General features: G+C 39.3%; 1 protein-coding gene across 4 annotated transcripts in view; it reads right to left on the bottom strand.

Moving 5' to 3' along the window:
- The window catches only part of Ctnna2 (catenin alpha 2), a 1,099,183-nt gene that overhangs the window by 726,852 nt on the left and 354,758 nt on the right, over positions 1-17,573 (bottom strand). For all 4 annotated transcript variants that reach the window (XM_075983800.1, XM_075983801.1, XM_075983798.1 and 1 more), the window contains exon 7: positions 63-266. In XM_075983800.1, the coding sequence (XP_075839915.1) occupies positions 63-266 (204 nt within the window). The remainder of the gene's footprint in view (positions 1-62; positions 267-17,573) is intronic.

The following is a 17,573-nucleotide window of genomic DNA, read 5'->3' as shown; positions in this document are numbered from 1 at the left end:
TTCATCACAAGAGTAAAAGGCGTGATCCACTGAGATGAGAAGGGCCGGAGGCCTGCACTTACATTATTCATGTATTCGCTTAGCAGGTCCTGGAGTGCCTGGCGCACCGCATTGCACTCGGCCACAATACGCTCACGACGGTCATCACGTGTGCAGGACGAGTCTGCCATGAGGGCCGCTCCACTGATGATGCTCTCCAGTCTTTCTTCCAGTGATGGCCGGAACCTGGCCTCGCTGAACGTCATGGGGTCCAGGATGATCTTGTTCTGAAGGGATCAGGAGAGAAAAGTGAACAGGAGAGAGACAATTGCCTCAGACACTTTTATGCATGAAATTATCTGAAGCTAAGACAAGACAGCCCTCCCTGGAAGCGAAACCAAGATACTGAGACGGATTCTGAAATATTTTTGAGAAAGTTTTTTTTCCCCCTAAATGTAATCTACAGATTGAGAACAGCAAGTCTTATTTGAAGAATGTGTTCTTGGTTAAGGCCATCTGTGGGGAGGCATTTTCAAATGAGATACTGACACTGGCTTCGTGGCCTTCAAGGAAAGCATAATGTAACAAGCGGAGGAAGTAGGAAGATTTGAGAGCTAAAACATGATTTGTAATCAAATTATACATTAGGCATATACAGAACATCCCCCAGAGGAACAGCAGAGGAACAGCTGTCCTTGAATCCCCAAGCAAAAGGCATCCGAAAAGTTAATTTCCTACTAGGAATTAACACCTTTTATATTAAATCAAGGTTTTACAAAATACGACCTGGAATGTATGCACCTTTGTGAGTTCCTTTGCAATTATTAGTTTTTCTATCAGACAATCTCCTTCCAGTTCACTCTCTCTGTTTCATGCTTATAGCTTAAGATGTGAGGTCTTAGCTGACTGCTCCACTCCCAATGCCTACTTGTTGCCATAGTTTTTGCTATGATAGAATCAACCCTCTTGAACCATAGCTGAAATCAGCTCTTTCTTCTATAAGTTACCTTGGTTATGATGTTTTATCAGAGAAATAGTAAAGTAACTAATATATTAATCATCAGAGAAGGTTCTGTTTGCAGAGGATGGCGGTTAATATGAAGACCTATAATTGTTCAAAGGGCAGTTTTATGTGTAGGGTTCCGCCTCCAAATAGGATATCTATATCACATCTACATCACACACACACACACACACACACACATACGGAGGCATTAAGGGTACATCACACACACACACATACATGGAGGCATGAAGGGTACATCACACACACACACACACACACACACACACATGGAGGCATGAAGGGAGGGAGGGAGGGAGGACAGGAGGGAGGGAGGACAGGAGGGAGGGAGGGAGGGAGAGAGAGAGAGAGAGAGAGAGAGAGAGAGAGAGAGAGAGCAGAGCTCTCAGGGAACATCACCGAAGAGACAAGAGAAGCATTCTCACAGTCAGAGAACAGAGCAGACTGCTGACATGTAGTGTCTGCTGGACATGATAAGGCACGTGCATTCTGGAACTCACAGCAGCTTTGGCTGCCTGGACAAGATTTGCAAAAGACCCAGCTAGCCAACATTCTAGTATGATAGGCAAGGGACTCATGGGGGGCTCCCATGCATAGCTGAGGAGGTATTGGCAGCTGATGATGTCTAGATGAAGGAAAGTCAGTTATTTTTAGAGTTGTAGACCTGGTTGGTTTTCTAGGCTCAAGTGAATTGTCCTTTTAAGTTCATATGCACAGAACTATTGTGATCAGTGGGTTATAAAAATTTTAAAAAGAGATGGGTGAACAAGAAGTGGACAGGAAGTTGAGGAGAGTCATGTGGGAAGAAAGGGTTCAGAAGACGGGGAAGAACAAGGGGGAGACATAATCAATGTACATTATATACATACATGGAATTCTTAAAGATTAAATGAATTTAAAACATGAAAATTTTAACAGTAAAGGGATATCTGCTTTCAAGAATCTTAAGGTCTTGAATGGTCAATAAAGATGGGCTCTTAGAGAGGAAGAGGGCAGGCCAGATTTCAAACCCACATGAACCCTGGATTTTCCAGATAATTGCTGTTGATCAAAGTTCTTCTTTCCTAGTGCCGGAAGTCTGTAAATGGGAGACAGACACTGCTTTTGGCAAAGTGGTCTTCATATCTGTATTTTCTTCTAGTTTATGAAAGTTATAGGAAAGAAATGTTTACAATTACCACATGTGCTCTTTGGGATCTGCCCACTGTGTCACACAAGCATTGGGTATCATGGTCCAAATGGTGACAGAAGTCATGGGGCGGTCCTGGAAGAGCGTATGGCTCATTGCAGTTCATCTTTACAAAAGAAAGTTTCAGAAGGAACCTGACAGTGGAGACAGGTGTTTCTGCTCTGCCATGCCCTGTGTCTCTGTACTAGTGCTGTGTCCACAGTCAAACCTGTCTCTCTCTCCGTTCTTCTCCCCTCTCTTCTCCTCCACTCCTGCTCTCTCTTCCCTTCTTCTCTATGACTTTCTGTTGTGGAATAAAAAGCAAAAGACCCTGATATTACACTTAAAGGAATACCTGGTCAAAACAGAATTAATCCTCTACCTTCTTTATAAAGATTAGTGACTGATTTTCAAAGACCTACTTTATAAAAACTTATATTAACAAACACTACTATAGAATTATTTGTTCTTGGCCTAGGGCAGATTTTTATCTTTCCTTTCCACTAAAAATCTCAAGAAGTGTCAGTTTTATGGAAATTTGCTGAGGCAAAACTTGAACTTCTTGAAAAACTGTCAAGTAGTTTCTCCTTAGCACAAGGAAAGTGTTGTGCTCCATTTGAACACTGACTCCTAAAGTATTTCCTAGGGGACACTTACCTCAGAGACACAATCTACCAATGCAAAAATAAGGTGATGTGGCCAGGAGTGTTTTGAAAATACTGCCTGGCTCACAGAAAATTATCTGTAATGTTCTGAAGAGTCCTGCGTTATCAGAGCCTGTTCAATGCAATATTTTCAGAACCTACTTGAGCACAGAGAAAGCACCCTTTAAAACATGGACAGAGGAGCTGAAGAGATGGCTCAGCGGCTAAGAGTGCATACTGCTCTCGGAGATGATCAGATTTTGGTTCCTAACCCCCTCTTCCCCATCAAGGCCTCTCAATACCATCTGTATCTCCAGTTCCAGAGGATCTGACACCTCTGGCCTCCATGGGCACCCACACTCATGTACACATACCTATACACAGAAACATAGTCCAAAATAAGACAAATCTCTTTTATATAACCACATAATAATTTCTGAGAACCTAAAAGAAACAGCTGGGTAACACAGGAAGGGAGACTTTACACTGTGAGCTGATTGAGTGCCCTAGCTCTCTGAGCTCACGGCTGTCATGAGAGTGATGCTAAAGAACAGTGAACCAGACAAACTCTGCATAAAAGTTACACCATCCATTACTTTACTAATGGAATTATTCATTATTTATAGATCACAGGGGGAAGCTTTGAAAAAAAATCTCCATGGAAAAGAAAAAATAAATTTACAACCTTCGAATCTATATACAAGGTGCCGACGGGAATCATTGAAGTTATGAATGAGAATGGCTGACGGGTGAAGCCACTCAGGAGAGAAAGGCGTAAGGGCATAAAGCACTTTGTGTGTGTGTGTGTGTGTGTGTGTGTGACTTTGAATGTAAGCATGTTAAGCATGTGTGTGTATGTGTGTTCATGTGTGTATGGGATGGGGTTCTACTCACATCTCTGTGTTTCTGAGGCTGGACATTGGATGTATAGATACGGAATGGGGTAAAGACTGTGTGAGAGTAGGAACATGTATATACAAGTAGAAGGTGCTCTCCTTGTGTGAATCTGCTCAGAAGTACACACAGGGTAGCCAATGCATTTTCTCTTTCTTTCCCTCCTTCCCTCCCATCCTCAGTGTGTATATACATCTACTATTTTTTTTTTTTTGGTGAGTAAGTACAGGTTTCATAAACTAGTAGAGATAGCTGTGTATGTGTTTAAGTTCAGACAACTGAAAAAAATATTACCCAGGATCTAGAATGTGGGAAAAATAACAACTAAGATACACAAAACAAAAATGGAACTAAATGAGTTTACAGACTCAGAAGCTGAAGGATAAAAATCTTTCTACATTTCCAAAACAAATAAATAAACAAAAAAATCCACTGGATCTGAGTTATGAATGAGACTTTCCAGAGAATGAAAGAAGATAGACATTCAAAACATTATTGGAAGAGACACAGAAAGGGAGGAAAATAGGGAGGAGGATTTGAGTAAGATAATTTTCCTAAAACAATCCCCGTCCTTTATGATCAGCAAAAATATCCTGAGAACTCTCTTCTACACTGCTGCTCAGTCTCTCCCACTGTTCTCTAAGGCTGTCCTCCCCTACAGGAAGGATCTGTTTTCTGCTCATCCTCCAGACTCTCCCATTGTCCTCCAGGATTCTGTTTTCCTTCCTTCCTGCTAGGCCAAATGGGCAAAATGCCACCGCCAAACAGTAACAGGGCCAGTCCAAGGCTGTTCTCTGTCCATTCAAAGCTAAGATGTGCTTCTATGAGAGGATTTTTATCCATTTATCATTGTAATTTAAAAATCGTGTCTGCATTCTTCAAGTCCTTTCCCTGTTTGATTTTCTAGTGCTTTTTTAGTATTTTCAGGTTTTCTCATATGAAACAACTGTGGGCTGTATTTCTTATTTTTTCTTTATAAATTCTTAAACTCAGTTTAATATCATCCTATATTGCTTTTCTTTCATTCTGATTCTTTGACTTGCATAGAATTTTTAATTAGTCTCTTCCATTTAAAAATTAGTGTTCTCAGCAGCGTGGTGGTGCATGCTCTGGATCCAAGAATTGGAAGGCAGAGGGAGGCAGCCTTTTCAGTTTTTCTTGTCTTACTGCCCTTGATAAGACTCCAGAGACCACTTGAAATAGAAATAGGAAAAATGGACACCCGTCTTCTTTCTGATGTTAATGGGAATGCTTTGAAGTTTTCTCCATTAAGTGGGAAGTAATGAGAAATCTATAGGCGCTAGGGGAAGGAGAATCATTCGTCTGGACAGACACGGCTACTGGTAGACTCCCACAGTCCAATAGATGGATCCATACTCATGCATATGGTCAGCACTACATGTACTTAGTGGGTTACTTTAAAAAGGGAGATGCTTACAAGCCTTTCTGCATACCTGGGAATGGCAAAGAGTTTTGTCTTAGTAGTCAGGAAACTCCTTATGCAAAATAAATAGGAAGAAAAATCTTTGCCTCATATTTAAGTTTCCTGAAATTCAGCTACTGGAGTCATGCAGAGAATAGTTGAGTCACCTCAAATATATAAAATTTATAAAATGTCAAAAAAGATAATAAAAGAATATTTGCTAATATGATGAATTGACCGATTTAATAATTGGCTTATCCTGATTAAATTTTTTGGCATGGAAAAAAGTAAATGGCAGTGGTTAGACATTACTGTGGATCCTTTTCTTGTTCGTGATCCACTGTCAAATAAATGTATCCTGAAGCTTTACTGCCTTCACAGATCAAGGTAGCAAGTGAAGGAATAATGAATTGTGATGTTCTCGCTCATAAACACGAGACCTTCACCACCTGCTGTTTAGCATAGCCATTCCAAGTGGAACGGGCACAAGAAAAGAGGAAATGTCAACACGCCCTCACAGTTATTCACTTGACATTATTTTAAAGATCCAAAACCCTAAATTCCTCACAGAAGAACTTCATATTACTCAAGCACACTCTTCTAAAGAAATATGTCCTTTGACATGAAGTCACTGAAACATAAAAGTCTTCAAACTCCTCCTAACAATGCACATTCAAGCTCAAAAATATTTTTGCCAGTGTTTTCTTGGGAATAAAAGACAATGTGTACTTATTTTTGGGTTCTAATCTGCATTTTTTTTATTTCTACATCTCTGTTTACATTTAAAGATCTAAGTATTCTAGTTTGTCCTGCTTTAGGTTTACAGAACTGGGCAGGCTTTGAGGTTCAGGGCATCCCTTCTTCTTCTCCCCAGTATACAATTCAAGTCCTTAATGTTTTTTGGTATTTGAAGACGGTACTTCAGAGCTATATCGAGCCATTGCTTCAGTGAAATTTGACTATTTGAGCATGGCAACAGAGAGACCTAAGCAGAAGTTTAGATATTAGGTACAGGTTTCCTGCTGTTCTGGCCTTTCAAAGATTGCCTAGGTCAGGACAATCATGGAGGCTCCAGTGAGATCAAGGTCTTGGAAAGTATTTGATTGTGTATTGAGTTATTTCCTGGCACAGATACAAGCCATGGCAAAATTAACATCATCGAAAAATCTGTCAGTCCTTTGAAGTACATGACTAACAACCCTCAGTCAGCCTCTCCCTGTTTTGTTACAATGGCTATAGAAAGACAAAGATGGATGTTTTATAACATTGGAGGAGGCGTAAATTTTTTTCTTTTCAATAAAAAATAAATAAATATAATAAAAAAACAAAAAATAACCCATTGAAAACTGAAAGTGAAAATCCCCTATTGATGACTGATCCTAATTCAGGCATGAATACTTTAAATAGTTCTTTTAAAGACTGAAGTTTGAGATAAAAGCGCAAATCAAATTTAATATACTAAATTAACTGAGGTATCCAAATCAAAGCAATATTATTTGCTCAGTTTTAAACATTCTCCTTGTGGTATGTCATAATTAGCATAACTACATCTCCATCTTTTGCTATTTTGTGCCAAGCTCCCTCAGTGTGAATCTACATCTTTACATGAAAAGTTTCTCTTGACCTAATTGGAGTAACATTTGGAATGAAAAATAATGAATTTAAATCATGCATTTTATGAAGTTGCAGAAAAACTATGAACAGCCTCTTAGACTTGCCTTAATTTTATAAAATTGCAAATCGCCATATTGATAGCATACTCTTTCTTCTGAGGCATATACTTAAAAACAAACTAATTATGGCACTTGCCTACTTAAGATATTATTTGTAATTGCACAGTTCAGTTTTTAATTGGAAATAAATGACAAATATAATGACTTGGTAATTAAAGAATATTTTTATCCCTGTTTGATACTTTTCAAAAGACACATCTACCTATGCCCACATTAATTTCATGTTAGAGAAGGCAAGGAGACTCTGGACCACAGTTACTTGTCAGAGATTAGGAATACACTGGGTGAAGGCCTTAGGCTCTGACCACACTACCTGGATTATGAAACATGATGGAAGCCAGTTGTACTTTCTCTAACTGATCATGGGCATGTAGTGGATTACCATGGTGTCTCGAGCACATTCTTAAGCTCTGGATGAAGACAGTTTTACAGCTAATCCTAGCAGAGCAAGATTGGATTAAGAATCCTGTGATTCCATGAACAAGATATATGCTAACTCAGGACAGAAAAAAAAATCACAGCATGGAGATGTGGTGAACAGAGAGGGCCCCTCAACTCTTGCTGCCAATAGATAACTGCCTGGAGAGGGAGAGTAGGTTTTCTATAAGGGTGTGGCCCCTGAAGGGTTGACCATGCTCCAGTGGATGGCCACACACCCAGGAATATATGGGCACCACCAACTGTACGTGATGGAATAACCAAAGGAGGACAGACGTAAGTTGGGTTGGTGAGGAAGGGGTCATGGGTCTGAGAGGAGTGAGAGAAAGGGATAAATATGATCAAAAGACACTGCACAAAATTCTGGGAGAAAAAGTACTATTTAAAAATGACAAAAGAAAAAAATCCTCATCTCCACTCTGTGGATTGATCAGCCGATGTCCACACGCACTTCATCAGATCAAGTCTTGTGAGCTTAATAAAGAGGAAAGGGTTTTGGTTTTTTGCTAAGGAAGTGGCCACCTGACTTCTTCTCTTTCAACTCTCCATACTCCTGACCATCTTTCTTACTTAGTCTCATCCTCTGGTCTCTGTGTTCCTACCACATTTTACTCCCCAGTTCCTAGTGTAACCCTCCCTGTGCATTACAAAAGCCCTTGGTGGTGGTGGGGCTTCAGACCTTCTTGAACTCCCATTACTTGAACTTCCCTCACCTGCTGCAGAAAGCAGACAGACCTCATGGTCTTTCTTTGTATCCTTTGTAGTTTTCTAAGAACTCTAAGAGCTCAACCACTCCCATTCCTTAGTCAATACCTGCTTAGGAGAAACACAAAGGTCCATGTAAAACTCTGAACCTCTTGAGATACCAACTTCCACTTACACCAGTCACTAGTCATTACTGTAGGTTGATCGACCATCATCTCCAGAGCAGTGTAGCAAAGCTTACTAACATCCAAGTCCCTGATTTCTTGGAAAGGAAACAAGAACCCATGATCTCAGTTCAGTGCCTTGGAGTGCTCGTTTGAGTCTAGAAACAGTGAGAAAGTCTCTACTAACATATGAAGTAAGTAGTGCTCAACAGCACAGATGCTTCCAGAAAGCTACATTGTACAAACTAAAGAAGGTTTTCCATTTCCAAAGAACCCTCATCTCAGGTCTTTATTATTATCATTATCATTATTGTTATTATTAATTTTACCAAAAGACAGACATCAGTGTGATCTAGGGCTAGAATACAGCTAGTTTCAGATGTTAAAAGTTGAGTGTACTGTGGTCTAACAATGCCCATTTTAACCCTCAGATGGTTCCAATCTGATAATATTAAGAAGCAGCCCATTTAAGAAGTGATCAGGGCCTTCTGGCCCCCTCGCAAGTGACACGGATTTTATAAAAGAGGTTTTATACGCACCACATTGCTTTTCCTTCTGCCTGCTGCTGTGTGGAATGAAATGCTCCCCTCTTCATAGAATATAGTAATACGGGGCATCCTGTAGTTAGATGGTCCGATGGCAGCTCTTACTACATAAAGAAACATGGCAGCATCTCATCTTAGACATCTTAGCCATTAGAACTATGAGAAGAAACACTTGTGTTGCTCAAAATTTGATCAGTCTAGGGTATTCTACTGGAACTGTGACCAGGGCTTAAATGGCTTAAATGTTGAGCACTCTATTCGGCTTAGGTGAAAAGAGGGATATTAGTTGTATCTGTATATCTAAGTTATTAAGACAATTAAATACATCTAAAATACTCCTAAAAAGATATGCTGATACTAGGCACAGAGTAAACAACAAATATCAATGATCAAACAGCTTGAAATAGCTTTCTTCTCATGTTCCACATTTCTGGGGTCACTCTATATTATGCATTAACTTCATAATCGGGGTTCCAGAGCATCCTAGTTACTCGTCCAACTACTTGTTTTCTAACAAAGTCATTCTTAAAATCTGTTTATCACCTGTATGTGGATGGTTTAAACATATGTGACCACATATGCATGTGTGTATTGTGTATGTCTGTACATGCACATGACAGAGAGAGTCCATGTAAGAAATTCCACCAGATAGGATGCTTTGCCTTCAATTTAGTATCACCTGCAGTTTGCTGAAATTTCCCCACATAAGCAAGTCATGACTTTATGCTGATGAACTGAGTTAGGTTTTGAAAGTGAACACAATATACGCAGATAGATACAGACGGACATTTAAACATGTGCATTTCAGTATGTTCTGGTGTTTGATGTGGCTCGGTGACCTTCAGATTTACAGTTAATGAAAAGTAGCCAGGCCTGATGATGGATGTCATTTCTGCTCACTGTGGGAGGGGAGTCTACCTGAGAGAGTCAGCTTCTCCTGTCAATAAATTTCCGTTATTGTGATTTATCTAGAAAGATGGATTACCTTAAATTTTCATAATGTTTGATCCTGACTCACGCAGAAAAAGAACTACTTTAAAATTCCATGCATTGTAAATGGAACCCATGGGCATTGTGTAATGGGGAGCGCATGAGTCCAGAGGGCAGCAGGTAGGTCTCAGTGCAGTGGTAGGGCCACAGTAACAATATTTTATGACAATTTGGAAATCTCTCCTGAAGATTTGAATCCATCAGTGTTAGCAAATGATGGCCTGACAAGGTCTACAGTCTGTTTTTGTATAGTCTTCAAGCTCAGAGTGAACTTTCAAGCATTGTGTGTGAATAATCTCATGTACACAAGGCTACTCGTTTCACCATGACACTTCAAATGACCTTGCATTTCTGATTGTCTAGCCTCAAACTCCCAGTGCTAGGTTTATAGGTATGTTCCATCATGCCAGTATTTTTCCGTGCTGGGATGGAATCCAAGGCTTTCTTTATGGTAGGCAAACACTCTACCGACTGAGCAGCAGCCATGACATCCTGAATTTTATCATTTCAAGTAGGTGTAAAACCATAGGATTGTTGATATAATTCCATGTGAAACCCTCTCTTTCATTGAATCCATAGCAATCAGAAAATAAACAGTCAGAGGGAAAAATGCCATGGAGTAATTATCAATTGAACGATTAGTTACTGGATTATCAGTGGCTGGAAAATTTAAGTTTAATACTTGTAAAAACAAACTTCTTACCCCAGAAACCCATTACACTCTGCATCTTCAATTCAAAATCTTAAATTAGCCACTTAGAAAGAAAGTCAATTTGTATTTCTCAGAAGCAGTTGTGACTTAATTGCTGTTATCAACCTAATAAATTATGAGGTGATTTCCACAAACTGGTTATGCACTCAAATTTCATGTCTTATGGGAGAATAGTTGTATCAATATTCTACAAATATGAAAGGGAAATTAGCTCACTGGCCATGGGGGAGACACATACACCTTGAACATAAACTCATCTATCTTTTTCTGTCTGTTTTATAAGTAGGCAAATTAAGATGGGAAAGAGTTTGTATTTCCCAGTAATCATGCACAATGTGTTAATTACTTATCAAGAAATATCACACGGCTTTGAAATATTCTTTTTGATTAATGAGACTGTCATACTCACTTCTGAACTTTGGAGTTTGATGCAAGTCTGTTTACAATACTTAAATTGTATCAACTCTGTGCAACACTGGAAAACAGACATATGCTGACCAAAATGATAATATATGCCCATTGGAACAAACCAGAGTGTTCACCGACATATGGATGGCTATTGTGAAGAAGTTTGTGAAGCAATAGCTTAAACACTCCAGATCAATCTGCATAAACCAAGTAGCCACTGAAATCAACAAATTAACAAAAGCATTTAAACATCCATTCATCAGACGCTTACTTTCTGAATCATCCTGACAGTTCAGATAAAAGTATGGATGAGCCTGAATAGCCATTGTTATAGTACAAATTTGAAATACATTAGATTTTACTCTGCACATAGCACTGTGTCAACATGGGGGAATAGTGGTTGAAGCAATCAGAAGGCTTAGGAAAGGGAGATGGTTAATATGGAATGTTGATTGCACTGGGAGATGTCTAAGAAATCAGAAGGCACACCTCTGAGTATATTTAAGAAGGTATTTCCAAGTTGGGCAGTGGTGGGGCATGCCTTTAATCCAAGCTCTCAGCAGGCAGAGACAGGAGGATTTCTGTGAGTTCGAGGTCAGTCTGGTCTACAGGAGCTAGTTCCAGAATAGGCTACAAAAACTACAAGAGAAACTCTGTCTCGAAAAACTGAAACCAACCAACCAAACAAACAAAAGGTATTTCCAGAAAGGATACTGAGGGCCCAGGGTTATTGTATAGTTTAAGCAATTCATGGATTTAAAAATTCGAAAAATTGCTATAAAGTGGTAGAATCTGTAAGGTAGGGTCTGCCATGCCAGGGCACCTTCAATTCTTATGATTTCTCTTTTCCTCATGTACTTGAAGTAAGAGCATCTCCCTTTCCGCCAGGAGGGTCAGAAATTAAGAGATAAAGAAAATTTCCTCCCTTAACCTGTTTGCTCAGGATAGTGCAAAGAGATTTGTTTTGTTTTAAAGATTAAGAAGAGTCCCTAAACATGCTACATCTGTACAGTATAAGCTCAGTAATATAAGCGGGAACTCTGGCTGAGAAAAATCCATGATGAGCAATATGTGAATTAAAAAATGCCCATACATTTGAAGGATGATAAATAATTAGACGGAAGAATATAGGGTAGGTGCAGAACTGAGGGTTTAAGATGAGATATGCACAGCTTCTACCGAAATGATTTAATGCCATAGAGAAAAATTTCAACATATATGCCTTGACGTTTACCCTGCCATCAGAATCACACTTCGAGGGCAGAGGGTAACTGGACTGAAGGCGGGACAGGCAGCGAGGGAGTGGGAACGAGGGAGCTTGAATGAGGGATGACTGAGGGGGTGAAAATACAGAAAAAACTAGCTAGAAAATAAAGCTGGTAAGATGTAGTTTTCTAGATCAGCGTGATACATCAACAAAGGTTGCTCAATTCTCTCTGTGTATGTGTTTGTATGTGTACCTGTGTGCATGCATGTGTATGTGAAGAAAAGATATGTTGGATCTGCTAAAGACATTCATTGTAGTTAAGAGAGCATAGAAAGCATGCAATTTCAAGTTTTGAACACAGAGTTGAGTACAGACCTGGAATTCAGGAAGGAGGTTGGAATTAGAGAAGTAAGTAGGTATACTCTATGAGATGCTTACCAAAGGAGCCAGTGAGTGAGAGTCACATGACATAAAGGAAAGAATTCTGGAGAAACCATATTCAAATGAGAGAAAAACAGAACACGTTATTAAATAAAAACACAATATTCTAATAGGCAGGAGAAAACAAAGAAAAGAGAGATATTTATGAAAGTCAAAGAGGGTGTAGCCTTGGGCAAAGAAATGACTAAAAAGGAGAGATATGTCAATGATGGGTGACCTGGGAAGAAAGCACACACAAGCGAACCCTAAGGCAGATGAGCCTGTAATCTTGATGTTCTGCAAAATCCAGGAGAAAAGGTACAGTAATTTTTACCTAACAACATCAAACATTCACAAGTCACTTTTCTTATTTTTGCCATTAGTTTTTATCTTATCAATTACATCTTCTTCCCCCTGTATGTGAGTTTCCCTGAAGTAAGAAAACCTTCTGATCCACATAAATGACTGGCTTACTTTGCCTCATCCAGTAGCAAAAGGTATTGTCAGATATTCACTCATTCCTTGTTCCTTTAATGTTTATTGAGAATCTATTATATGCAAGGTACTGTGAGGCATCAGTAGTCAAAAGTTTTCTGCCATAAAATACATTGTTAAATGGGATGCATTTCAAGTAATATGAATTAACACACACACACACACACACACACACACACACACACACACACACACAAAACAAACTTAGGCTTCTGCTCTCTCCCTCCACCACACTTTTTTTTTCCTATTGATGAAAACTATTTTTGGAAAAAAAATCATGGTTCAAGAGCTGATTGGAAGACAGAAGACTTATTATTTTTCAGAAATCTGCCATTTAAGAATGTGCAAACCCACTAGATTGCTGGATGGAATCAACATTACTCACCTTTGTGTATAGCACGTTAGCACAGGCAACTGCTTCTTCTCCCTTCTAAGTCCCCTTTATCATTTTCTTTGTGGCACCAAGAGATCCTTCTTTATTTGTCTAGTCCCAGGTCCCCTTCCACCAATTTTTGTTATGGTTGCTACTCCCACTCTGTTGGGGCAGCCTGTGTAAGACTTGCCGTACAGCTAGGCAGAGGTGAACTGCTTGAGTGCAATTTATTAGCACTTGTGGGCTCATGACACAGATCTTTATTTCTAGAGCAATTTGCCATTGTCCAACGGCAGTTCACTGACAAAATTAGCCTTTCCTAACTATAAATTATTACAGGTTATGCAGTGCTTAATTAAATATGCAAAAAGACAGATGCAAGGGATTCCTGTTTGTAGCCTCTAGTTAATACCTACACAGAGATACTCATTTATTTATTCCTTATATAGAGTTGAAACAGTGGTTACTACATGTGCTAGTTTGAATCTAATTGGTCTCCCTTATCCCATAATTTCATAGGGAGTGGTACTATTAGAAGGTGTGGCTTTGTTGGAGTGGGTATATATTTTTTGGAGGAAGTGTGTAACTGTGGGAGCAGATTTTGAGGTTTCATATACTCAGGACACCAACCAATGTGTGGGTCAACTTCCTGTTGCCTGCAAGATGTAGGGCACTTGGCTGTTTTTCCAGCACCATGCCTGTCTGCATGCTGCCATGCTCCCTGCCATGATGGACTAAACCTCCGAATTTTAGTATGCCACTTCATTTAAATGTTTTCTTATAAGAGTTGCTGTGGTCAATGTGTCTCTTCATGCAATAAAAACCCAAACTAATAAAGAACTTGGTAGCAGTAGCGAGGTATTGGTGTGATAGACTTGACCACGCTTTTGTTTGGAGGCATTTAGACTTTGGTACTTTGGGTTTGGAAAGTAGCAAAATTCTTCAAGCACTGCTTAACTACGTATGTTAATAGGAGCATGGAAACCAAAGGTGCTGATAATGATTTGAAATGTTGGGAGCTGGCCCAAGAGGTTTCAGAGAGGAATTTTAGTGTACTGCTTAGAAATCTTTCTTGAGATATTTTGGTGAAGAGAGTGGCTGTCTTTTGTCTGTTTCCAAACAGTCTGTTTGAGGCTAAAGTGAGACATAGCACTCTCATCTCCTGCACGATGTCAGCCTGCATGCTGCCATGCTCCCTCATGATCATAATGGACTGAACCTCTGATATTCTAAGTGGGCCACCCTCAAATAAATGTTTACTTTATAAGAGTTGCTATGGTCATGGTGTCTCGTCACAGCACCAGATCCCTATCTAGGACACTAAGGTATGAATATACAATAGTTATTCTCATGAAATTATGAAGAACTGATATATTTAAAGTTTTACTTCTAGTTTTTAATTATATGTCTATGATGTCTGTGAGTAGGTTTCTAAATGTAAATTCAGTGCCTGTGGTGGCTAGAAGAGAATGTCAGATCCCCTAGAGCTAGAGTTTCATGTGATTTCAATTGTATGGGAGTATAGCAGGCATGCCACAGTGTGTGTCTAGAGATAAGAGGATGATTTTGGGGAGTCAGTTCCTTCTTTTCTCCATGTGAAACCCAGGATCAAACTCAAGTATTTGAGTTGATGACAGTACCTTTACTCGTGACGCCATCTCTCCAGCCTGACATCCATTTTCAAAAAGTACTATGACTGGCTAGCATGTGTGTAGTTATCTTTATTAAATCACATAACAAAATGTTTTCATTAATTATTAATTATTACAATAAGCCTAGTGGCCACATTTACCCTATGAAACTAAAATCATAAATAAGGGAAGGGGATCAGGTGCCAGGTAGGTGTGAGAAGGGAACCTAGGAAGTTCAGATCCTTCTGGAGAGCAAAGTGCCCTCTGTTCAACAGACTGAGAAGTGAACCTACTATAGTCAGTGGGATTATGTACAGAAGTTTGAACTCCTTGAACAAGCAGAACAGAAGAGGGGCAACTATGTCTGGTTCTGAGAAAGACAATTTTACCGGCAGCATGAGAGAATGGAATGAAAGACGATAGAAGAATGAAAAAGAAAACGCCTGACAGGGTACCCTAAGATGCGATGATATAGCTTAATCAACCTTGTAATATATATGTTAGATTTTTCTGTATCAGGTGTGAAAACTGACCAAGATTGAGACTTTGGTGGAATTCTCACAACCATGATTTTCCAGTCATATCTTGGTAAAAGAATCTCTCTAGAGTTGCCATAACCACAGCACAGGTAGAGGAAGACAGACCAGTGAGGTGCTTTAATAATAATGTTAGGAACTGAAGCATAAGAGAAAACTTTATTTTTAATATATATATATATATATATATATATATATATATATATATTTAGTGATTAAAACCACATATTGAGCCTGATGATTTAAGAGCACACCCACAATCACAGTACACACATGCACATACACACATGTGCACACACATAATGCATACATTCACACAAGTACATGTGCACATACATAATACTCATCTACACACTCATGCACAACAGTCTCTGAAGGGAGTGTCCCCTCCTGCTAGAAAAGTTCAAGTAGATTGCTCTGTTCACACTGATGTTAAACTTAAGAACTGTGTTGACTGATTTTTTTTTTTTTTACTGTCAAATTGACACAACCTAGAGTCACTGGAACAATTATTTATATCTAGTTGGCCTGTGAGTGTATCTGTAGGGGACTGTCTTGACTATAAACTGATATAGGAGGGCCTACTTTATAGAAACAGATAAGGAAATTAGAAAATGATCATTAGTAAAGATGAAAAAAAGGGAAAAACAAAGGTCAATGAAAAACAGTATGAAATATATTCATACACACACACACATATTACTCACACATACGTGTACACACACACGGGATGTCATGGTGATTCCAAACTGTTTTCCCTATCTACTCACTGCAGGATCATCTCATGGATGACATAATCACATAAAGACCAGCCGTTGCCTTATGCCACTTTCGGATTATTTGGCTGCTCCAGAGTGCTGCAGTGATGCTGCGTCTGTAGTCAGAAGAGAATCAGAAGCGATAACAGCATGTCCACCTGGCACAAGCTGTCACACCCTGGGTGATGACGGCAGATCAAGGACATCACCCTTCCTTGGAAATGAATCTCCACAGATCACTACAAATGTCATCTTTCTTCAAGTCTGCGATGATCTTTGTTTTAAAAAAATCTTTGGAAAATGTCTTGCTGTTCAGTGATCTTTCTCAGTCTCAATACTGTCTCCAATATAATACTGCAGAAACAGGAACTACAAGGCTTGGAAACTTTTGTGTCACACATTCAAATTAACTAGTGCAAAAAAATCCACTTCACAGTGATGTGGTTCGTAAGCATTATTTGATGGTGTCAAACATGATCCTGCTTCAAATAAAGATGATTGCACACCTCTGTGCCCATCTATTCAGCTTTTTCACCAAGGGGTGATTTTTAAAATCACATTGTGGTTCAAGCCAACAACTGTGTATCAATATGAATCCTATGTCCCATGTATGAACATCTCATGGAATAAGTTAAGCCATCAAATCTACGTGTTACAGATTCTATTTTGGCATAGAAATACGATATTCACCTTATGAATTTTATGCCCTGCCCCCAAGTTTATGTTGGGACAAAGGATATATAAGCTGGTTTGGGTGTAATTTAATAAATTCTGGTTTTATTTTGTTTTTTTGAGGCAGGTTTTTATGATGTAGCCTGGGTTTGTCTCAAGTTAACGTTTCCTCCCAGTTCAGCTTCCTGAGTGCTGGGAACATAAGTTTACAGACAATGACTAGAAAACTGTTTAACTCTGTCCCTTAAATATCCTCTGTGATTACAATATGGTCACAGGATGGAATGGTTAGAAGGTGCAGTAAAACTTCTGGGAGTTGGTCACTGTAGAATGTCATTAGAGACTAGATGTACAAACTTGTTCACACGTGGCCTTGACAATTGTCATGAAGCACTGTAAATTGTCATGAAAGGATTCACACACACATTCACACACACGCATTCACACACACGCGCGCGCACACACACACACACACACACACACACACACACACACACACACACACAGCAAGATTGCCATGCTCTGTCCTCTTCCTCCCAATGACTCCTTCCTGATCCAATCACCTGCTCTTGTTATGTGTGATACGAGACAAAAAAATTTCAAAGCAGGTGCCAAAGGGAAGATAAAGAAATTAGAACCGAAAATTTTGTCACG

The sequence above is a fragment of the Microtus pennsylvanicus genome, chromosome 8, assembly GCF_037038515.1.
Source record: "Microtus pennsylvanicus isolate mMicPen1 chromosome 8, mMicPen1.hap1, whole genome shotgun sequence".
In the NCBI taxonomy this organism is placed as follows: domain Eukaryota; kingdom Metazoa; phylum Chordata; class Mammalia; order Rodentia; family Cricetidae; genus Microtus; species Microtus pennsylvanicus.
Note: the sequence above shows the minus strand (reverse complement) of the source record. Positions and strands in the feature narration are given on the sequence as shown.